The sequence below is a fragment of the Ursus americanus genome, chromosome 31 (assembly GCF_024610735.1).
Source record: "Ursus americanus isolate L20-20 chromosome 31, mUrsAme1.1.p, whole genome shotgun sequence".
Lineage (NCBI taxonomy): Eukaryota > Metazoa > Chordata > Mammalia > Carnivora > Ursidae > Ursus > Ursus americanus.
In genome coordinates this window covers 19,510,154-19,535,959 of record NC_142157.1, presented here as the reverse complement: position 1 = coordinate 19,535,959, position 25,806 = coordinate 19,510,154, and the positions used below count along the sequence as shown (strand labels likewise).

At 34.0% G+C, this 25,806-nt stretch overlaps 1 protein-coding gene across 4 annotated transcripts in view; it reads left to right on the top strand.

Annotated features, from left to right (window-relative positions):
• Nucleotides 1-21,639, top strand: part of LOC123785611 (MAM and LDL-receptor class A domain-containing protein 1) — a 660,266-nt gene extending 638,627 nt beyond the window's left edge. For 3 of the 4 annotated variants that reach the window (XM_087857642.1, XM_087857641.1, XM_087857639.1), the window contains 2 exons: nt 15,728-15,803; nt 19,294-19,609. In XM_087857642.1, the coding sequence (XP_087713768.1) occupies nt 15,728-15,803; nt 19,294-19,374 (157 nt within the window). In that variant the 3' untranslated portion in view covers nt 19,375-19,609. Of the gene's footprint in view, nt 1-15,727; nt 15,804-19,293; nt 19,610-21,569 lie in introns of those variants that run through there. The other variant, XM_087857640.1, reaches the window with a different exon arrangement.
• The last annotated feature ends 4,167 nt before the right edge of the window (nt 21,640-25,806 follow it).

Sequence of the window (25,806 nt, the reverse complement as noted above, 5' to 3'; positions counted from 1 at the left end):
GAGCTTTTTATATTCCAAAGCAATATTTTACTTGCCTTAATGCTCCAGAAGTTATTTATACTAGAATCCTCACAGGTGACTCTAAACGTTGAGATATCATTGTTGGGTATTCCTGAAGAAATTCCATCCAGCTTGACCGATTTTCATTAATTCTGTGGAGGCTGAAAGCAAATAAAGGAATACCAAATGATGCCTACATATATGAAACTTTGCACACTCATTAATGGGATCCATGATGGGCTACAAAATCAGTCTATAATCAGAAGCTTAAATCCTATAATACCGTCGAACATGAGAGGATACCAAAAACCTACAAGTATAAGCATTCAAAATCTATGGAAGAAAGTGAACATCCAAAAGCCTGGGCATTTTAAGAAATTGAATTTAGTTGAAAAAGTAATTGTGTCCACTCTCAATACTGTCCTCATACTAGACTATTTAATTTAGATGTCCATCTTTGTGACAGATTTTGCCCTGAAGTTTCTGAAAACATTGCCTGGCAACTGACACCTAATCTTATCAATCTGTCTGATAATCTGATTAACAATTTTACTTATGTTATTACTCTCATTCTATTTTCTTCAAGAAGTAATTTGTAAGTGACTGTATAGATGAAATCTTTTCAAGAAAGTAATATATTTCTCAAAGGAACAAAATTAGAAATTTCACGTGAATTTCTAAATGATTTGCAACTTTTACTAAATATCAAGTCCTTCTTTAATTCTCCGGTCATTTAAGATACTGACTAAACAAAAACAGTTTATATGCAATGTATGAGAAATACAAGTCTTGAATAATGCAAGCTTCATTGGTGTAAGTGTATATGTTGCAGTTACTAACCATCCCAAGTTGTTTCAAATTTATGGTCACTGGATATAGACTCCAAATAATCTAAGAAATAAAATCTATGTAAAACTTATGAAGAGCACTTTACTGTATAACAGCCCCATGTTCTAATTATTTGATCTGAAGATAGATATTTTACCATATTAATACAGGTGACTATGTAGCAGAAATAGTTCCCAGGTCAGGATTCAAGGACCTTTTCAGCATCTTCCGTTTATTATAAATCTTACATAGCAAGAAGACATTATGTTACATGTGCGTCCTCATGTCCAAGAAATCAGAGTTGCTCCTTGAAAGAAGTAACCTGTTTAAATGAGGAAGGACAGGAGAGCAGTACAGATGGGGGGGGCGGTGTATTGTAAATCATATTGCTCTCCCATGGTATGCAGCAAACACATTCAGCACCTTTGGAGAATCAGGATGCTAAGTGTTTTCCTTCATTAGGAGTTACTAAAGGGTGGGAAATTTGGGAGAAGGGAGGATGGGATCAGTTTCCTAATTTTTCTTCAATAACTGCTTTGCTATCTTCCTGAGAGATTCTTTTCTACTTTCGAATCATATTTCACACAATTTCTCCTTAAAGCATCCTCAGGGATATTCCTACAAGTTCAACAATCTGTTTACTGTGTTAAAATTTCTAGCTCACTAATGAATCAAAGGACAGAATGACAACAGAATATAAAAGACTAGCTTATATTCATCTTTATAAAAGAAACCCATAAATCATAAACTCATAGCAATCCATTCATGTATTTGTTGGCAAACATTTAATAAGCACCTATTTTGTGGTAGGCACTGTGCTAAAGATGAGAATATAAATAATAATTTATACTCTGGTGAAGAAGACATACAGAAAAGCAAATAATACCAGTTCTTCAACAAGCATATATTAAGCACATACAGTCACTTCCTGCACAGCAATGGAGAAACACAGGTAAAGAAGAGGCTGACTTTGATTCAGAGGTGTGAATAATATGATGGAGAGGTTGAAGAAGGATTTCATAAGGATGTGTTCCATCAGTCAAGTCTGAATTCATGGACTGAAATCCACTAGATGAAAAGGAGGAAGAACGTCACAAAGTGTAAAGGCACAAGCTGTGACAGAGAACACCATGGTTAGTGTGACTAAAATATAGGTAATGTAAGAAAAAATGATGGTAAACTTACTAGGAATTAACAGGGAAATCTACACAGAATGTAGAAATGTAAGAAATCTACATAGAATGCTAATTGTGTGCTCGGGTGCTTATAATTTCTAAACGTGTTTTTAAGAGCGGTTGTTTTAAGACAGGAAAATGCAATTTTGTTTTTTTTTTCAATTTTTTAAATATTATTAGCTAAATTTATTGATAGATCCAAGAGAGCTTTAACTATATATATTAATAAATCAAAATATATTTTTAAAAATTTGTGGAAACTCATGAGTCATAATAAAATAAGTCCATTTTTTGACACAGATTTTCATATAGTGTTGTAAATTTTAAATTGTCTAAAAAAATTTAAAAAGCAGCAAGTTGCTAGGTGATCGCTAAGGGAAATGATGAAGACTGATAATTAACTTCAACACTGCAATCAGTTTCAATCAAACAGATTATGTGTCTAAGAGAATTCAATAAGGAAATTAGAGAGAGTTTTCATATAGAGCAATTTACATGGAAAAATATTTCATTTCAATTTAAAAAGTGCTGTATGCCCTGATAGTAAAATGCACCATGCACAGTAGAATAGAAAGAAGAGAAGTTTATCTGGCTCCGCAGCTAGCAAAGGTTCTGACCAATGAAGAGTGACTTTAAGAGCAAAAGCAGGATTTATGAAAAAGCATAGCCTATCCAACAACTGTTAAGCAGTGCAGCAAGGCTGACCAACTGTGGGAAGAAGTGCTAAAAGAGGGCAATAAGGAAAAACTGGTGAGGGAGGCAGATCTTATCTTTTAGGCAAATGATTTACCAGGGGTTGGGGCTGGATGGTGTGGAGCTCAAGCAGGGGTAAGGCCTCCTGATAGTTTCCCAACTATAAAACCATCTCACCTCGCCCAAGATTCTAATACACAACAACTTAAAGAGGATAAATCAGGAAATACAACAAAGTGCCAGAAAAGAATTCAAAATCACCTTTAATGTCACCATCAAGAGGTATATACTATTACCGTTTTATGTATCTTCTAAACTTTTATCAATGTGCACACACATAAACACATGCTTGCATCTTGAAATTTGCGTTGTCTACCAATGAATTTTCTTTTTTCCCTATGCTGATCACTCTCAAGTTTTTTACTCTCAAGATACTTTTACATAATTAAACATTATTGAGAACCACAAAGAACTTTTTTATGTGGTTCATAGCTATCAAAACTTGTGTTAAAAATTAAAATTGAGAAGTATTTTAAATTATATGTATCATTTTAAAATAATAAATCATTACATTTTAAGAAAAATACATATTATAAAACGGAATTTTATATATTATATATAATATACCTACCATTTTATGAAAAATGACCTTTATTGTAGCACTTTATGGCATCACATTTATAGGGGGAAGGAAAAGAATACAGAGATAGCACAATCTCTTTAGAAGAGAGAGCAAAAACTTATTGAAAAGTATGTCTTGTTTCCTGCTAGGTAAATGAGTATTTAGTCCTATTTGAAACCAGAATGCTCAGTAAAACGGAGGTATTCAAACTAAAAGAAAATTTTAGTGAGAGCCAGCACTAGATTTTATCTACTTTTGCATTAAAAACACTGCAATATATTGTTTTGATTGAAGTATATAAAGAAAATTCAACTTACATAGGTAAATATTTTGAAAAGGGAGATATATTTTCATAGCTTTTCAGGTAATCATGGATCTTTTTTTACTATACCAAAACTTGGCACTGTGGTAAAGTGTAGTTGTAATGTGGAATCTGAAACCCTATCAGTGGAGTTTTTGCACTGTTACATGAAAAATTCATTGGTCTATCTAGCACTATGAATGTGACCATTTACCCATGTGTGATTCTGTAGCATCCCGCATTTTTCATTTAGAAAATTGTTAAGTATGTAGCTTCTCAAATGTTGAAACATTTCATTATGCAACATAAAAAAATTTTCATCAGACAAGTCTTTAAAACATTGGGAAGCTGTTGTGCCCATGATGGAAAATACCAGTTTTTCAGAATTCTGACTTTTGTTTGAAAGTTCAAATTTTATCATTAGCAAGAGCTATTGTCGGGTGTTTTCTCTGATATCATCATCCTTTCTTGTTTTTAGTAAAATGTCTGCCAAATGCCCCAGTCTGAATAACCACAAACTGTCATTCTTTAAAAAAAAAAAAAAAAAAAAATGTTGTTCCATGAAAAAAGTGGTTAGTTTAGCATGCAACCCAGTCTTGCAGTGCTTTTCCACAAGACAATATGCACTTCAATATGGCATAAAAGTGCTTTATGCATAGTTCTCAGAATATTATAAAAACCTTGCATGAACAGTTGAGATTTAATATAATCAATTTTGTTGCTTCAACAAGGTCATTTTGAAATGAAACTGACTTGTCAAACAATTTACTAGAGATGCATGGTGGTGAAGAATGTAACATACAGCTGGGTACCACTGTCTTGTTTCCTGCTAAGGTACCGACAGTTTTAACCATCACTGCATTTGCAACATCAGTGCAAATAGCAACACATTGAAAAAGTTTGTTAAAATAAAAATTCATTAGCTTGCATTTGAATGAGTCTTTTACCAATGGCTCTTGTTATTATCACTACTACGAGACTAGTTTTGAATTTGTACACCCCTGAAGAGGTCTTAGGACCTCCAGCACTCCACAGACCACACTTTGAGAAACACTGCCCTTAAACCACTTAATATTCTTTCTAGCGTTACATGAAAGGGCTATTTAATGTTCTCTCAAGTACATGTATCATCATTTAACCATTATCCTATTATTAGACATTGAAGTTGTATCTAATTTTTCATTATTACCAATAATTTGTGATGAGCCTCTTTCTATATAAATCTTTGTCTTCCTCTCTAATTATTTTCTAAAGATTGACTCCTAGTAATTTTACTAGGTCAAGAAAGATTTTCAAAGTGTGCTATCAGATATATTTCCAAAGAGACTCCAGCTCTGCATCTGGTTCCTGTTAGGCAGTTGTGAATGTGCTAACACTGCACTCAGATGAGAAGCCAGAGTAGAGACTATGCTCACATTGGCAGCATGGGGTCTCCCTAAGGTTAAGCTACAGGAACCTGGGTCAGCTTATTCACACTAATTGCATCCATATTCCTGGGTATGTTCCTATTTAGGCACTCTGCCACAGCAAGATCGCATTAAACAGTGACAGGTTTTGTAGTCAGTGATATTTATTTCCTGCCTGAAAAGAGTAGGAGAAAAATATGGCAGTTGCCATGTCATGTGAATGAGTTTAGCAAAATTCAGTGTCCCAGTTGTTTGGTTTTGTGACCCCAGATGATTAATCCTTTCCTCTCCTTTTTGTGGCATTTCTGGTTATGTTTGCAAACCCAATCCTTTCTGAACTTTTTCACCCAAACATTTAGTTCAGCTTGTTCCTTAAGGACTTGGAAATGAAAACTTGAGGTCACGGACATTCCCCCCTAATTTATCCCTGCTTTTTAAAATTGGCTTGGTTCTTTTCTTTCTTCTTCCCCCGCCCCAGATTTACTTCTTAAAAAAAAAAAAAAAAAAGTCAATATCTTGCTAGAAATACAGACTATTCTATAGCTGAGTATGTCCTCGTGGTTTTTTCCCTTTTTTTCTTTAGCAGTATTCAGATTATAAAGTATTTTACAGGAGCATACATTCAATGAGAAAAGTTGATTTAATAGACTCAATTTATTCTTAGAATGCCTTATGATGTTATATGATTTTACTCTACCTATACATTCTTATAACAGATTTAATGTCTGCTCTGTAATACCTACTACAAATTGTAATCTTGGTGTTTACTTTTTTATAATAAACACAAACATATGAAAATTCTCCTGAAATCAAATTCTCCTAGGCACTGTTGTGCTTCAAGGGTTCCATAAAATCCATCACCCTCCTTGCCACCACCTTCTCCTGGATAGTTTTTATTGAAGCACACTTTGTCACTCAGTCTGATATTTTGGAAAAATATTAACTGAAACAACCTAGTGAAACCCACCATGCCCTGTCCTAAAATAGTGTTGTGAGGACTTGTTGCTCTTTTAGCCTAGATTACACTAAGAGGATGGACACATACATGTCTTCTCTCCTGAGTTGGAGATGTGCTACTAAGCACCTGCTTTGTTTCTTTTTGAAAGTTCTACCTATTTAACTGATTGTCCTGCTTAAATTCAAATTTAAGAATCTTAAAGTCAAAGCTATGTTCTTCATTTAGTAAATATATAGACTCTCATTTCATGTACTGTCCCATTTCACTACCTCTGGCTCTATTTTCCAGTTTTCAGAATTCCTTTCTTCAACTTCCTATCTCCTTCTTACTTATATTCTTCTGTTGTACTTATCTTTGCAAGCTGAAAGATAAAAAATGAACAAAATAAGGTCTAAATTTTATAATTTGTAACAATTATCCTTAAAAAAGGTTTATTCAAACAGGCTAAAATTTGGACTGGAAATGAACAGAGACAAGGTGTAAAATAAAACTTGTTTAAGGCTTAGAGAAAAGAAAAAAAGATGATACATGTGAATCACATGACTCTGACAACTGCATAGGAAACACAGTGCATCGGGCACCCGGGGAGCTCAGTCAGGGAAGCGTCTGCCTTCAGCTAGGGTCATGATCCCCAGGTCCTGAGATCTAGATGACATGTGCACTCCCTGCTCAGTGGGGAGTCTGCTTCTCCCTCTGCCCCCCCCCACCATGATGCTTGCTCTTGCTCTCTCTCAAAAATGAATTAAAAAAAAAAACTTAAAAAAAGGAAATATAGTGCATCAAATCTAAAATCAGGAAGCAAAAAACAAAAATGATCATTCATTAATCTTTATGATGGGACAGAAAAAAATTAGTAGTACCCTGGTTAAGAAACAATTTTTTCTTAAAAACGATCTCAACAGAAATATGTTTAATGAACATTAAAAATAGAAGAATAAAAGTGGAAACCCAGGAATACTTTATTTTTATTAAGATTGTATAATATATTTTCCTTTCATCTGAAAGATTAGCACACTCCGAAAGGCTGAAGCATACTAACAAAGTCTTAGGACTAGAAACATTAGGAAAAACCAAATCGAAGAGTCCTAAATGACAGAGGTGGAAACAGGGAGAGTGGAATTGAGATTTACTTCTCCGGGACACCCCAGATTTACCATTAATCAGGCTAAGCAAAATTTAACGTAACGGGCATGACTCCCAAAATAAATGAATTCTATCTCCACCACTAAAATGACTGTTTTTCATAACTGAGATGTATCCTTTAAAAAAAAATGGCACATGTACTTTCATGGTTAGAAAACATTTTTCCCCAACAGTAACAAATCAAATACTTCATTGCCTGAAAATTTATTTCAAGATCCTTATATTTATACATGGTTGTTTCATAACTCTCATTTTTCAGAGATACGTGAGATATGAGGAACTCAGACCTTTACTTTTCAAAAATTGTAAGATATTTGTACTAAATTGTTTTTTTCTCCAATCATATTTTTTCAGTTTCTATGTAACAGAAGAAATAGAAGGGCATACCTATTCTTTTCCTCTCATCTTCAGGGAAGCCCCCAAGCTATTCATCTGGGCTGGCACTTAATCCACTGAAAAGAGAATAGAAAGAGACAGAGGGCAAAAATAGGCTCCTGGCCCACTTAAAGTCTCGTGCTAAGTGGAACAGAAAGCTAAATACAAGTGTGGCTCCGTGATAACAATAGTAAAAATTATCTTTTCTCTGTGGGAATTGATGAAATATATTGGTGGGAGTGGGCATAAGGGAACAGAACAGAAAGCAAGTTAGGAGATTTTGTCCCATTATAAATGATTTGGACTATATACATTGAGTTATTCTTTCCATAAATATTCAGTTGATTCCCACTGCATTAGGTACTGTGATAGAAGAGTAAGCAGACATGATCTTTACCCTCCAGAAGACTTGTGGTCTAGTAGGGGAAGAGTCTCAGTTGCCCTATCTGTAAAATAGGCACGAATAAGATGACTGCAAAGGTCCTCACTAGCTCTAAATTAGTAAACTGATATTAAAAAATTAAAAAGTACTACAGTGATTATTACTAATTTGATACTTCCTTACTATTTTTCTTTATCCCAATATCCCTTCATTGAACCCAGGCTTTGAGGTCAGGAGAAAGAAGGGAAAGTTTAAAAGAAAGATACACTTGACAAAAGAAGGAACGAGTAAGAAAAGAAGTAAAGAGACTAGCATTCAGCTATTACCAGGCATCTACTGTGATAGGCATTGTATAAACATGTAATTTCATCCAAGAGACAGAAATCCATTAGCTGCCACCATCCAAAAGAAGTTCTAGAGGCAGGAACCATATACTGATCAACTCTGTAAGTCCAAGACCCAACACAATGTTTTAGTGCATAGTGTGTGTCCTAGAATTATTGGATGCATTTAAATAATTATAAAAGATGATAACATCATCAACACTCTATCATTCTGCCTTCTTAAGAAATGAGTCATCACTTTGTAGAGCATCATTTTCCTTCAGGCACTTAACTCAGAACAATCATTTCTTGTACTTCAGAATATTCTTCAACATTTAGAAACAATATATACAAATCAGTTCATTAGTGGAAGCATGAGAACAGATTCCTACAAACACACACACAAACACACAAAAACTTCAATACTTTTGGTAAATAATCATGTTTATCCCTTAAAATCACCTTGATAGCTGCATTATGATTACTTCAATTTCAGAGAGTACAGTTCTCCGTACTTTTTAGCACACAGGTTTTTATAGTAGAGTTTTATAATACAGTCCACCTAGAAGCATCATGCATTGCCCTCTCAAATGGTATTTCCTCTTACTTTATAATTTGTTCCAAAGTTTTGAGCTCATTTTTCTCTGAGCATTTTCTAAGCCTATTTTTAAATATGAGAAAAAATTGTCACAGCTTGTTCCCCTGAGATAGTAGTGGGGACGAAGGTGTTTGGTGGATTAGACTAAGAAGCCTGACCAATTTATCAGACACACAAAATGACGTACTAGTAACTTAGAGAAAAACACGTCTGTTGTTAACAAGAAGAAATTAAGCAACTCACTGATAACCAAAAACAGCAATTTGGTAAATAAAACAGTACACTCCCAATAAAACTAATTATAAAAGTGGATTACAATTACTAATTAATAAACTTATGATGTATGTAAACAGATGTTCATTTTGGAGTATAGACTTCTCAACAGAAACAACTCAAGCACTATCATTCTTTCCTGTCATCTTCCTGATAGCCACTCTTCAACATTCAGAGTGATACTTATGCTGTCACCTTTTCTTTCGACCTAAATAAAGGTTTATTCACCTATCTAGTCCAAAGATGGTCACATTAAGTGACAATCAGACTCGACTCTAAAACCACCGAACACAGTAATCTTCCTCATATGCTATCATTACAATTCAGGGTTTGTTTAGGGGTTTTTTTTTTTCGTATTTTTTGTTTGTTTTAAAATTATTTATTTATGTATTTTAGAGAGAGAGAGAAAGCAAGCACAATAGGGGAAAGAGGCACAGGGAGAAAGAACCCCAAGCAGACTCCACACTGGGCACGGAGCCTGACTTGGGGCTTGATCCCAGGACCCTGAGATCATGACCTGAGCCAAAACCACGAGTCAGACACTTAACCTACTGTGGCACTTAGGCACCCCATAATTTAGTTTTATATTAGTAAAGGTTTTAGCCCCAAGAAGACAGATATAAATATGTTTATCGATAAGAAACCTTAACCGAACAATTAGATAAAATAAACAAAAGCCATCTAAATTGGAAAGAAAAAAATGTAACTATCTCCATTTACAAATGACATGATCATAGAAAATCCTAAAGAATCCACAAAAAGCTACTAAAGCTAATAACTGAATTCAGTAATGTTGCAAGATACAAATTCAAAACACAAAATCAGTTGTGCTCCTAAACCACCAATGAACAGAGAAAGAAATTAAGAAAGCAATCACATTGACAGTAACATGTAAAAGAATAAAATACCTGGGAATAAATCTAACAAGGAAGGTGAAAGATTTCTATATTTAAAATTATGAAGTATTACCAAGAGAAATTAAAGAAAACCTAAATAAATGGAAAGACATCTCCAGTTCACTGAAAGACTTAATATTGTCAAAATGTCAGTGCTACCCAAAGTGATCTACAGATTCAACATGATCCCTATTAAAACTCTAACAACCTTCTTTGCAGAAATGGAAAGCTGATCCTCAAATCCTCAAATTCATGTGGAATTATAAAGGCATCAAAGAGCCAAAACAATCTTGATAAAGGACAAAGTTGGAGAGCTCACACTTCCTGATTTCAAATCTTACCACAAAGCCAACAAAAAACAAACAAAAACTTGCCACGAAGCTACAGAAAACAAAACACTGTAGTATTGGCTTATGAATATACATATAGATTGATGGACTAAAAATGAGAAGCTGAATATAAACCCATACATCTAAGACCAATTGATTTTTGAAAAAAGTACCAAGTCCATTCAATGGGGAGAGGATAGTCTCTTCAACAGATGGTTCTGAGACAGCTGGATTTCCCCAGGTGAAAGAATGGAGTTGAACCCCTACCTCACACCACACAAAAAAATTAACTCAAAATGGATATAAGACCTGAATTTAAGAGCTAAAATCATAAAATATTTAGAAGAAAACATAGGAGTCAATTTTCAAAATCTGGTATTTACAGTGCATTCATTTTATTTTTGTATTCAAGTATAATTAAAGTGTTATAATAGTTTCAGGTATTCAACAATTCAATGTATTTCTCAGTGCTCATCAAGATAACTGTACTCTTAATTCCCTTTTATCTATTTTACCTATCCCCCTACCCCCTTCTAGCAACCACGTTTGTTCTCTGTATTTAAGAGTCTGTTTTTATTGTTTGTCTCTCTTTTTTATTTGTTTTCTTAAATTCCACATGAGTGAAATTATATGGTATTTGTTTTTACCTAACTTATTTCACTTAGCGTTATACCCTTTAGGTCCCACATTGCTACAAATAGCAAGATTTCATTCTTTTTTATAGCTAAATAATAATTCCATTGTATGCATATGCATACACACACACACACACACACACACACACTTCTTCTTTATCTATTCATCTATGGATGGACAGCTGGGTTGCTTCCATATCTTGGCTATTGTAAAGAATGCTGCAGTAAACATAGGAGTGCATGTACTTTTACAAATTGTGTTTTTGTTTTCTTTGGGTAAATACCCAGTGGTGCAATTACTGGATCATATAGTAAGTATATTTTTTTTTCAGTTTTTTCAGGAACATAAATACTGTTTTTTCACAGTGGCTATACCAATCTTCATTCCCATTAACAGTGCACAAAGGTTCCTTTTTCTCCACATCCTCACCAACAATTGGTAATATTTCATTGTGGTTTTAATTTGCATTTCACTGATCATGTGATAAGAGATCTGAAACCATGAAAGTCCTAGAAGAAAACAAAGGCAGTAACTTCTTTGACATCAGCCATAGAAACTTTTTTTTTTCTAGATATGTCTTCTCTGGCAAGGGAAACAAAAACAAAATTAAGCTTATTGGCACTACACCAAAATAAAAGCTTTTGCACAGTGCAGGAAACCATCAACAAAACAAAAAAGCACTTACTGAATGGGAGAAGATATTTGCAAATGATATAATCTGACAAGGGGTTAATATCCAAAATATACAAAGAATTTATACAACTCAGCATCAAAAAAACAATCCAATTAAAAAATGGGCAGAGGACAAGAACAGATATTTTTCCAAAGAAGAGATACCGATGACCAACAGATATGTGAAAAGATAATTATGCATTCGTAGATACGACACCAAAAGCCCAAGAAACAAAACAAAAAGATAAATTGGACTTCATCAAAAATTTTCATTTATCAAAGGACATTATCAAAGGACAACCTACAGAATAGAAGATAATATTTGACATCATACAGCTAATTAGAGTTTAATATTCAGAATATATAAAAACTCCTACAAGTCAACAAAGAAAAACAACCCAATTAAAAGCAGCAGACTTTTACAGACATTTCTTCAATAAAGATATACAAATGGCAACTAAGCACATGAAAAGATATATAACTGAATGGGAACTCAAATACTTATATATCAACATTCATAACATCATTCACAACAGCCAAAAGGGGAAAACAACTCAAGTGTCTATCATCAGATGAATGAGTAAACAAAGTATAACATATGCACACAATGGAATATTATTCAGCCATAGAAATTACTTAAGTTCTTATATATGCTACAATATGGGTGAACCTTGAAAACATTATACTAAGTGAAATAAGCCAGACACAAAAAGATAAATATTGTACAATTCTACTTATGTGAGTTACCTAGAATAGGCAAATACATAGAGACAGAAGGTAAATCAGAGGTTACCCTGGGCTGGAAAAAGAGGAGAGTGGGAAACTATCGTTTAATGGCTACTGAGTTTCTATTTCTGGTGATGAAAACATTTTGTAAATAGAAGTGATGGTTGCATAACACTGTGAATATAATGAAAACCACTGAATTATACAGTGAAAAGTGGTTAAAATGTCAAATTTTGTGTTCTATGTGTACATTCACCAGTTTTAAAAATAATTAATAAAGTTATTATTACTAAAGATTGAATCATATTTAAATGAGTAAATGTATATGGTATGTGATAATTCAATAAAACTGTTAAGATATACATATAATAAACATTTATCTCAAAATCATGTTTACTGAATGTAACACAGATGAGTTTTTGTTTTATTCTTTATTTTTCTTTATTGCCCATTTATAATTTCAGATACATATTATAAACATTTCCATGCTTTTAATCAACACTAAAACAATTTTGTTAGTTAATAAGCCAGGAAATGAATTCATTTAGAGTTATACATATGCTCACTAAATTTAAACTGGAAATTCCCATCAGAATTATCCTAGTTCTGTAATGACATCTCTCACTTCAGCCCATTCAACTGCCACCCTATACAGTTACTGTACATACTGTACATTACTAAGGAGCTTAGTAATAATTTAAGTGAATGCATGATTAAGTTACGGATGGAAAGCTCATGTGATCCATGCTACTTTTTTCTCTCTATTCCAAACTTCTAAGTCAATTCATTGCTGATTCCTGTTGGTGGTGAGATTCTTTGAAACCTCAACTCTTTTAGAGCCGTCTGCCTATTGACAAATAGTGTAAGTTAAATGTAGTAGTTTCTAGCCTAATGCAGGCTTATCATTATACATTACAGTCTTAGAACTGGCAGAACACTTCACAGTCAAACAGACATAGAAGGATTGTTTTCCTCATAGAAGGATCTATCATTTTAAGTAAAATTGTTTATGTCTGAATATCAAACTTGTATATAATTGATGCATATGGAAAATGATATCATAGTACTTAAAATAGTAAATGTATGGAGTTGACACTAAAAATTTACTCAATGGAAGTATCTATTGAAGAGGGGTAATATTTTACACTATAAACAGGAAATACATTAAAAATTAACCCTAACAATTCAGAGGTCTCTAATATTGGGGGATATACCTTTGATGGGAAAAACAGAAGTAGTTTGCAACTGCTAATAAACATAATTTAAAGGAGGATGAATTTATCATTGCTCATGTTCTAGTACTCCTACTGTGACCCTCTCCTCTTTTACTACAACTTCACATTCTTACCTTAAGTGCCACCCACTCGATCCCCCAAGTGTACCACTTATAGGTCTTTTTTTTTTTTTCATTTTAATAGAAAATTATTTAAGACTTAAAATCCTCTCAGAAGAAAAAGCAGTTCCAATAGCTGAATTTAACAGAGCTGGAAAACTGATCAGTTTACCTGCCCTCTGCCTGCCAGTCTTGGTCTAGGTCATCTGGGGTCCCAGCTCCAAAGCCAAAAGTAACTGTTTCACATCAAGTCCTTCTGTATTGCTTGTACCTCACTTCTATCCGATTGACTGTCAAGCCTGTCCCTTCAATTCCCGGTTGCCTGCCTGGCCTTTGGACCATCTGTCCTATCCAGCCCTATGGTTTAGATTGCCTCTTGCTTCCTGATTTCATGCCTGATTTCGGCTGAGATTAGTTTTTCTGAGCTGTGTCTGCATTTGTCTGATCTTTATCTAGTTCCTAATTTCCATTTTGTTTTGTTACTCCCTACCTCGATGTTCAGTCTCTCCTGTGCCAACCTTTGTTTTGGCATTGTGACACATTTTGAAATTTCCCTTCAACTCCCTATCCATTCTCAACTCTAAGAGCAACCTTGCCGAGGCCTGCACCTAACTGTATCATTTACTGAGCTTACCACTCTGAGAACTTTACATTGACCAGTCTTGGAGGAAGGAAAGGCAAATAATCAAATACCACTTATTCAACCTAAATGTAGCAAATCATGAGTGCTCACCATAGTTAAGGAATTAACAGATACTTGTTGCCTCATCATTTAAGAGTGTATCTATGATTTTTTTTTCAAATAATAACTCATAAATACAGCTGCTATATATGTTCCTATGCATTGATACCCAAAACGTAGGCTCAATGAAGGTGAACTGGTTAAGCTATTGAATATTTAAGCCAATTGTATAGAAACATTGGAGATTAGGAAACTTTGAAGACTGAATCCACAGGAAGAACACATTGCCAGCCAAACACAATTACCCAGATTAGACTGTTGGAGTCACCACGTGTTTTGGTAGATGACAATAAGAGGTCATTACCTGATTATTTCTTTTCAAAAAACAAATCAGAGTTTCCTCTCCACTGCTTTTTCCTGGAGGGTTAGGGTATATTATTGACAGACTTATTGTCATTAAACCCTGATTAGGCAAAAAATATTCATGCATTATATATATTTTTTTCCTCCTAGCTGCTCTCAAGACACTGGCAATCATCCTACAATTGGTTTTCCATTCTCCATTATGCTTATGTGTGTGTGTATATTGTGTGTGCATATATGGGACCATTCTGTAAATCTTCAATGGGGTATATTTAATTATCTGGTTGTATTTTTTTGTTCCTGTGGTGGGCATTTTTTATTCTCAACAGTTGTGACCAACTATCCCAGGGCCTGTTGTCTTCTAAGTCTGTGGACTCTAAAGTAATTAAGTAAAGCACAAAAAGAAAATGATCATTTAGGAATTCAGTTAATCAGAGTATATTAAGCAGATCTAGACCAACAGGTGAGATTATCAAGGACACATCTCTTTATGACTCATTTAAAGGAAACACTAACATTAAGAACTCTTCAACACACTCATTTAAATTTGCTATTTAAAATGTTAAAGAATGACTCATTGCTATAGATCTTTATGACAAACACTGTCATAAAAAATAGTCCTCAGGATTTGGTGGTTTGGCCCTTTTGAAGTCTAAGGTAGTCTTTCCATATAACCAGTTCTTTATAATGCTAGACCCTTTTGTCACCTAAGTAATATTTTAAGAAATCAATTTTAAGACCGATTTATGCCACTTTTTATTTGCCTGTGTTTATTTGGATCTAAATATTCAGAGTTCAAATTACATTTACTTTCAAGAATGTGGTTGCCTTGGTGTCCTGCAAAAATAAAATAAAATAATAATAATAACTTTACTTATGGTAATACATTCATAAAAATAAGTACGCTGGCTAGATAATGTATCCCTCAAAGATGTCTACCAGATAATAACCTGGAAATGTACTGTGCTACATTTTGATACTTACTCTTTTTTTATGGCCCTGTGTGCTTTAAGGAAGACTAAAGGAAGCGTTAACTGTGCATTTGTTAATCCGGCTTATGGGAACTGGAGTGACCCAGAGAAAACAGAGGTAAGTGGTAATGGTGAACTGTATTGTTTCAAAAGCAGAAACACACACACACACACACACACACACACACACACACACACACACTGTTGTCTGGACATTTTTCCATATCATGGCTAAGAGGAATGTTTTAACGGAGTTGGTTTTTTTTAATTTTTTTTATAATTTTTATTTTGTTATATTAGTCACCATACAGTACATCCCCAGTTTTTGATGCAGTGTTCCATAATTCATTATTTGCGTATAACACCCAGTGCACCATGCAATATGTGCCCTCCTTACTACCCATCACCAGCCTATCCCAATCCCCCACCCCCCTCCCCTCTGAAGCCCTCAGTGTGTTTCCCAGAGTCCACAGTCTCTCATGGTTCATTCCCCCTTCTGTCTACCCCCCCCCTTCATTCTTCTCTTCCTTCTCCTACCGATCTTCCTGTATGATTTTTATTGGGAATGGGAAGGAGTTTTAGTCCCTCTAAATATGCAAAGAGAATTTTCCATTCCAGGACAGATTCAATCTGTTTGTAAAGTCAGTTCACTGTTAAGTGGCTTTGTTTTGTGGTCACTTTCATACTCAACAAGAGCTGACAAATCTGGAAAATATCAGTTTAACCCAGAGTATTAGTCAGTGACCCATAGTAACTCTTTATTGACTGTTCTTTGTATTCTATTCCCAAGACAGAAAGGAGGACAGCATTCTGTGCTGTGCTTTAAATTTAGGTGTGAGTAGTAAAGGGCTATTACCTGGTAATTTAGAAGAATAAAGAGAAATTAAAGTGTATTACATCTTTCTTGGGACTTTTTAGGGCTATTCCTTATCAGTGCACTAAGTAGACTTGAGAGAAAACGAAGTAAAATCTTTTTCATCTCTTTCTTAAGTAGATAATATGAGCATTCACTTGGGTATAAAATAGGATTAGCCATGATGCATCACTTCTTATCTACGAAAACCTCTTTACATCCGATTTTAGAAATATTTTATCAGATTCATTCTCGTCAAAGTGAGAATATAGAAATCTGAAGTGTTCATTTCCCCCCTATTATTTTTAAATGAAAATAGGCCACAAACAGTTGTTGCCATTATTTAAATGAGTAACAAGGTGTCAGATTAGATGGTTTCTAGTAGTTTTGGAGCCTTGGTTGATATGGCTGAAGGCTAACCACAACACTTAACTTTTTAATTTGTGTTTTATTCAATAATGTTGTCATACATACTTTTAGTATTATTTTGGTAGGAATGAAAACAAGAAAATATTTCCCAGAGCACAAAGGAATTAATTTGGATGATTTGTCAAGTCAGTCAAGACACAGAGTAAAACTTAAAATTAGGCCCTACCCCCACCCCACGCTTCAAATGGATAATAAATTAATAAATGGATATTTAAGAAGCCCAAGGCATCTTTTTGGCAAAGTAGGTAGGTGTAATACAAACCTACTTTCATTTTAGGAGAGAAAATTTAATCTTTTTTTTTTAATCTTTAACATTTAGTATCTGAAAGATACAAATGATGTAAGGAAATCAAATGTAGTCTTTTAAATTAGGCATTTTTATATTAATATCTTATAAACTTGTAATAATTAAAAAGCTGCTAGGAAGCTTTGCAGAAAAGAATGCATCTTTTACTTTCTACTGAGAAATGGCCTAACACACGGGTGGGGGTTCCTATCAAAGACCCACCTTTCAAGATGCTTCCAAGACTCTACTATGTATGCATATGGCAGTGCAATCGATGACTCTAGAGAAGCCTGGAAGCAATTTCCCTTTTTCTATCCAAATAAAAAAAAATAATTCCCCTTTCACATTTTTCCCTGCCATTAAGAATGGCGAGAGTAGAAATTCTGTCACAGTTCTTGAACTTTGTTGCTGCTTTGATTTCTACTGTTACAGAAACAACGACTTTGTATTAAACTAAGTGTACCGGGGCGCCTGGGTAGTGCAGTCGTTAAAGCGTCTGCCTTCGGCTCAGGGCGTGATCCTGGCGTACGGGGATCGAGTCCCACATCAGGCTCCTCTGCTGTGAGCCTGCTTCTTCCTCTCCCACTCCCCCTGCTGTGTTCCCTCTCTCGCTGGCTGTCTCTCTCTGTCAAATAAATAAATAAAATCTTTAAAAAAATAAAAAAATAAACTAAGTGTACCTTCCCTGACTTTGTAACAGAGAAACAGACTTCTCCAAAATACTCTTCCAAAACCTCTTAGAGAAAATTCTCAAATCATGATATAATTTTTTTTTTTTTAAGAATAGTATAATGTACTGTCATGTATCCATCTCCCAGTTACAATCATTATCAACCCCTGGTCATTCTCATTTCACTTCTACTACCACCCATTCCCACTACACACCAGAATGGTGGTGCTGGTTATTTTTGTTTGTTTTTTAAGACTATTTTGTTTAGAGCTGTTTTAGGTTCATAGCAAAATTGAGCAGAAGGCACACAGAGTTCTCATATATCCGCCCCCACACACCAACACATGGTCTCTCCCATTATCAACATCCAACACCAGAGTGGTACAGTTGTTACACTGACAAACCTGTATCTACCCATCATCCAGAGTTCATAGTTTACATTAAGATTCACTCTTGGAAATACCAGGTATTTTTAGACAAATCGCAGGTATCGTTTAATTTCACCTGTAAAGACAGAGTTGTAACATTAAGGGATAAAGACTTAAAAAAAATATAACCACAGTATCATACCTAAACATTTAATAATTCCTTGATGCCACTAAATATTCAATCAGTGTTCAACCTACCCCCAACTGTCTCATAAATAAATAGGGGGATTATATTTGTTGTTGTTGCTATATTTTTAAAATCAGGTAGATATAAGGTATATCATCCAAAATGACAGCCATGTCTCCTAGACTTTTTAATCTCTAGGCTCCATTTTTTTCTTTCACGTTTTCCTTGCACTTTCTTTGTTAAAGAAATCAAAGTGTTTGTCCTATTAGAACTTTCCACATTTTAGGTTTTCTAATATACTCTGTAAAACATAACTCTGAACTAAAAGTCAGGTTTGTTTGTTCTGTATTTTTTGTTTTGTTTTGTTTAATTCAACTATGATCAGTAGAGCAGACGTAGAGAATCGGGCACCACAGAAAGAGGTAGTCAAGATTCTGCATCATGGAACTTTACATCAAAAACTAGGGATGTACAGTATGGTGACTAACATAATATAATAAAAATTATTATTAAAAAATAAATAAATACACACGGGAAAAAAAAAAGATTCTGCCAAACACTTCCCCATCCATTAGAGGTGAAGATAAGGCAGTGACTCCTATGCCCCACTGGCCTTGGACACACACCAACCTTAGGCCTGTAAGCAGTGTGGGCAGTGTGGACTGTAGGTACTAGGGGGAGAGTCAGGAATGCTCTAGGTATTACTGCAGTGAAAATCCATTAAAAATTCATTGTATTCTGCATGATCTGGAAAGAAGCTTGTTACTTTAATGCCTAAACTAAACTCCTAAACTTTTCAATGTGTTTTTCTTTAGAGTTCTGTATACTCCTTCTCAAATCCATTATATGGCACAACATCAGGATGCCTGGAGACCATATCTAATCATCTGAAATAGTACCATCCAAATCAAGTATGATCTAGGGTATGTAGTTTATAGAAAATCCTATAGAAACCTGATAGAAACTCATCTTATACAATAGTAAAAACAGAAGGGATTCAGAATCCTAGTGTAATTATTACGTTTACAAATAAATTTTCTTACTGAATATATTAAATGTTTTCATGGAATCTGAATCAAAGAACCTTATCTTCTTTGTATATCTGAATATTTTATAAAATGTTCTACTTGAGTTTCTTGTTTTCCTTTGATTTATTTTATTTTTTTTAAAGATTTTATTTATTTATTTGACAGAGAGAGACAGCCAGCGAGAGAGGGAACACAAGCAGGGGGAGTGGGAGAGGAAGAAGCAGGCTCCCAGCAGAGGAGCCTGATGTGGGGCTCGATCCCATAACGCCGGGATCACGCCCTGAGCTGAAGGCAGACGCTTAACGACTGCGCCACCCAGGCGCCCCTCCTTTGATTTTATCATGGTCATTTTTTAAAATTACAAATCAAATTGTATTTGATATAAATATAAATAAATTTTAAAATGCTTATTTAAATGAGATAGAGCTTAGAAACAAGAAGCTGAAGTATACGAATTAGCAGAAATGGACAAATCATACCAATCTTAATCCACATGATCATGAATAAAAGTTATTTCTGCATCTTGAAAAAACATGTGAAATTGTTATCCTAAACTTGCTTTATTCAAATAATTATTTAACACATATCTTCATATAGATATAAAAATAATACCGAAATGCATGAGTTAAAAAGCTTTGGACTTCAAGAACCTGAAAAATCCCTATTCTAATTGTTTAAATAATGTGGCAATTATTATCCCTAAAATCAGGAAATTGGGAGATAGAGCACTCCTTTTAGTTGGTTTTTGCAAAAGCTCTATGCCTTCATCAAGGACTCTGGTTATTTAAAAGCTTCAGTTCGTAGACTATGTTCTCAGGCTGGCTCCCCTACAGGTTGGAGAATAGCTATATAAGCTAGAGCACTGCTGCATTCACAAGGAAGCTCAGAGGCAGAAAAGGGGCCATTTTTTCTTGTGTCACTTTTTACCCACAAGAAAACCCTTATCAGGATGCACTCCTAGCAACAGCACTCTTATTGGACAGGAGAGACATGGAGCCCATGTCAAGCCAACCTCTTCAAAGATGATGAGGCCCCCATAGCTGGCTGACAACCTTCACTATACCCTTCACTACAGGCTGAGAACAGACCTATGAAGCTCACTGGCGGGTACTTTAGAGTAGATACTTCCACAAAATTAGAGGTTAGGATCAAGAAGGGGACATAGCAATTTAGCAAGACAACTATCTGCATCTGCTCTAAATAATAATAAGGGGAATGTTCCCTGCAATCTGTTGGATACAGACAAAATTAGTGATTAGTAACCTGGCCCCTGTTCTTAAGGGTTTGGAGAGAAGAACATAAAGTTAGTTCAAGAATCGTTATCACATGGATCATTTAGGACATTCCTCAGCCCAATGTAAGGCCAATTGTATACAATATAAGGTTCACTACCAACGTATTAGTGCCTTTTGTGAGACTACAGACTGGAAAAAATATATATATTATTGTTCATTAACCTTCCAACAGATTAATCTCAAACTTTATCCTTGTTAATTATTTTGAAGCCCATTAACTGCATTTTAGTTGAACTCTCTATGATTATCTGTTCCCAACTATGCTTTCCTATTGACATCAAAATTTCTGATCCTAGAAAAATTCACAGAGAGAGGATCAGTCATTCTTATTGTTGAAGTTTGGACCCTAGTATTGTGGTACATACACATTTTGGGAAGCTGCATTTATTTTAGCTTAAAACTATCATCGGGGCACCTGGGTGGCACAGTTGGTCAAGCGTCCAACTCTTGGTTTTGGCTCAGGTAGTGATCTCAGAGTTGTGAAATCAAGCCCTGCGTCAGGCTCCGCATTCAGTGAGGAGTCTGCTCAAGATACTCTCTCCCTCTCCCAGTTCTCACCCTCTCTCAAATAAATAATCTTAAAACAAAACAAAAGCTATCATCCAGATACATTCAGATCTTTGCCTAAGCTTACAAGAGTGTGTTACAATTCAAATACGGTTCTAGTAAAAAACCTCAAGGCTACTACATGAAAAATGTAGGAAAAATGTCATTTTACACAAGAGATAATAGCAATGATTACCCAACTTGAACTGGCTTGTTTCACAGGAATACGGAGGAAATTCATGGCATACAGGAAGCTCCAAATTGAGGGTAACAACAGAAAATCAACAGAGACTAGGAATTAAGGTATTCTTAAGAATAGTTAAAATTTTCTTCAGGTACAAGTTATGTGCCCCCTAAAATGTTAAATCAAACTTTCTGTGAGGTCTTATAAACAATTCTATGAAACTAAAAGAATAAAACTGATTTTTTTCTTATCCAATAGATGGAAGAGGTATGTGCTTATGTTGCTTTCATAATTTAATGAAAGCACTAAGCATTCAGGAATAAAAAATTCATTTTTATTTGCATTGTTCTTCCTGTGACAACTCTTTGATGTAAGTCCAAATCTGCACCATTGTGATTTTAAAAATATAAAAAAGAAGACAAAGAACAAGAAATATACAGAGTTCACAAATTATATAATTCAGCTTTTAAATCATGAAAAAGATCTCCAATTTCACACAGGACACAGAATCCATTGAAAGTTTTTTGTTTTTGTTTTTGTTTTTTTAAGCCCGTGAATGCCAGGACAATGGATCCCAATGAGTATGGCTGATTCTCAGGATTTTTAGTGCACAAATACTTAAGACAACATCTTGTTAACTCAATTCATGTGACCAACATAATTCCCAAAACACACTATAAGCACATAGTAATATTAATAACAATAGCAACAATGAATGATGATAAGTACTGATTATCTGAAAAATGCTATTTAAGTATTTTACATGTTTTAACTCAGATAAATGTAAACACCCATACTATATACTATGGTAGTCAGCGACAGGTGGACATATAATATGAAATTTACATTAATTAAAATTAACTAAATTTGAAAATGAATCTCCTCAGTTGCACTAGCCACATTCCAAGTGCTCAATAGCCATGTGTGACCCCAGTGACCACTGTAATGGAAAACACTGGAAACATTTTCATCATAAAGTTCTCTCAGACAACACTGTTTAGAACAATGCTGAAATATTTTGCTATAAATAGAACAAAAGTAATCTCTACAAATCTAATAAGCACTAAAAATATTGCCCAGTGTATGTATTTTAATTAGAACTGGCCAATTTCTAGAATAACAACAAATTATAAATAAAACAAGCCATATTTATCTGAAAGAAAACTAGAAAATATTTGATAACCAAGTACATATTAACAGTGCTCTCTTGACATATAAATGTCAAATAACATTCTATTATACCATATCATCTTTGCCTATTCCTTTTTCTACATTTAGATGGCATCTTGAGGAAACTGTGTAAGAATTTGCTTTTTTCTATTAATCTTCTTGACCATTAATCATTTTTCACATATATCACATGAAGAACAAGATTCACAAGTCCTTTATACAATAACTGCCTGTGTTTAGCGCATTAAGGGCATGTACGTCAGGTAAACCAACAACTACATTCATGGTAACGTCTTTTGCAGTAAGTACTCTTAAATTTCACTATTAAAGATAAAAACCAGGGGAAATCCATAGAAAGCTGTGACTTTTAATTTTTTAATTTTTTTTTACTGAAAATGCCTTTTAAAAATAAGATTTTGAGTATGTATTTCACTGCCAAACCAATGACAGATTTGTGAGTCTTAATGTTATTCTGCTATTCTTTGTACCAACTTGCAAAATGCTTTCCATTTCATTGCTTATGTGTCCAGAAAACTAATCCAAGGGTTAGTATCTAAACTCATCATCAAATTCAATATCCTACTCTTTAAATAATTACAAGTGGAAAGTCACCACACTTCAGTGAGCACACACTTTGTGAAATTTCAGTGAAACTAGATACACACTATATCTTGAATTAAAGAACTCCATGAATCAGTTAGAGCATACACAAAGGTAAATAAGTAAGTAAATAAATGAATAAACAAAATACTTAAGGACCCACTTAAAAATTCACATTGATTCATGTCATTAAACATTCTAAGAGAGTGGAGTGCTCTAAAGAGTGCATCTTCTTCTCTAGAATGTGAAAGTAAAAATACAGAGCTTTATACATTTCTAAATTTTTATACATTTATTTATTTAGGTCTGGCTTCGGGTCCTATCAAGATAACTTCCTTGAAGTTTTATTTTTATTCAGAGTTGTGTTACTAATAAATCAGCTCAGGAAATTAGCATAATTTTCCACAGTCAGTATAACATAATTTGGGGTCAATAAAAAGAAAAGCCAGCATAAGAGATCAGAAATAGCAGTCTTAGTTTCTCTGTCAATTTTTTTCGCCCGCAAAAGAGATATAAGTAACCATTTACTCTATTGCTACCCATAAACTAATGGTTAAAGAGAAAAACAGTCACTGTGGGATAATTATAATTGCCATTAATTTGTTCAATAAATATTTGTATATAAATATTACATTGAAACAAGTGAGACAGACAGTGAGAGGAGAGTGAATAATGAACACAGTATATAATGTGGCTTCTTCCATTCTGGAACTTCTATCCTGCCCTGTATGCGAACCTCTAAACTTTTCTCTACCTTGTTAGCATTCCAGTGCTAATATATATCTTTAAGCATATAAAGTAAGAAGTTGATAAAAAGTCATAAGTATGTATTTAAAAAAAAAAAATATATATATATATATACATATATATATATATATACACACACACACACACACACAGTATGTGTGTGTGTGTGTGTGTATTCAATGAAGCAGACCAATAAAACTAAATGCAAGTTCTTTAAAAAGTATAATAAATCCCTGATGAAACAACAACAACAAAATAAACCTTTGGTGAAGTAAATTATAAGATTAAAACAAACCCCTAAGGAAATGAATAAAAGAAGAAAGATTATAGCCTATATCAGGAACGGAAATGTTATAATCACCAGAGTCTATGAACAGTGAGGTCATGAAGATATTGTAAAAAAACAAAAACAAGAAGAAATAGACAAAAAATATCAAACTTTAGAGGAAATAAATTCCTGGAAAATATAATTTTCTAAAACAAACATAAGAAGAAATAGAAAATATAAGCAGTCCTATAGCAAAATAACTGATCCACACTTAGTAATCTTCCTTCAAACAAAGCTCGAAGTTCATAAGATCCACTAGCAGATATTATAATACTGGAGAACTTGATTCTAAAATTTATACGAAATACAGTGGGGCAAATGTAGCCAAGAAATTCTGAAAAAAAAAAAATACAGTAGGAGGATTTCTTTACTGGATATCATATATAAAGCTAGAATAATTACCAGATGGTGGTGTTGGTATAAAATTAGACATATAAAACAATGAGGCAGACTAACGATCCCAGAAACAGATACATATATGATCTATCTACCTATCTGTCACACATATACCTGATCTATCCATGTGGCACTGTAGAACAGTACATAAAGAAAGGCAAGTCAATAATGGGCTGAAAATTTTGTTTGCATTTAGAAAAATGATTGAAACCTGACTCCCACTATATATTTTTCATGCAAATCAATTCTAGGTGGATTTTGTTGTATATGTAAAGGTAAACAATAACACAAATGATAATAAACATCCTATACTGACCTAGAATATAAGATATGGAAAAACATGAAAATTATTTCCATGAAGGGAAAGACTTACTAAACAATCAAATAGTTAAGAATAAAAGACTGATAAACTGGACATTAAATTTAGAAACTTCTGTTCAACAAAAGGCACATTAACAGACAATAAAGAATGAATCACAGAGTAGGAGAAGTTATTTGCAACACATAAAACCAACTTATGTATCTAATGTATTTTAAAACCCTACAAAATCAGTAAGAAAAATGCAACCAAAATTTATTCCAAATTCTTTCTATGAGGTCAGCATTTTCCTGATATCAAAACTAGAAAAAAAAAAAAAAACAAAAAAGAGAACTACTAGTCAATATCTCTGATGAATGTAGATGTAAAATCCTCAAAAAATATTTGCAAACCAAATCCAACAACACATTAAAAAGTCATCACAATGATCCAGTGGGATTTATTTCAGGGACACAAGGGTGGTTCAATATTCACAAATCAATCAATATAATGCATCAATTTAACAAGAAAAAGGATTTTTAAAAAATCATTGTTTCAACAGACACAGAAAAAGCATCTGACCAAATACAACAACACTCATGATAAAAACTCTCAATGAAGTAGGTTTAGAGGGAACACACCACAACAAATTAAGGCCAAAACACCCACACACACACACACGCACACACGCAACCACAAAATACAAAAAACGTAATAAAGGTCATATATGAAAAGA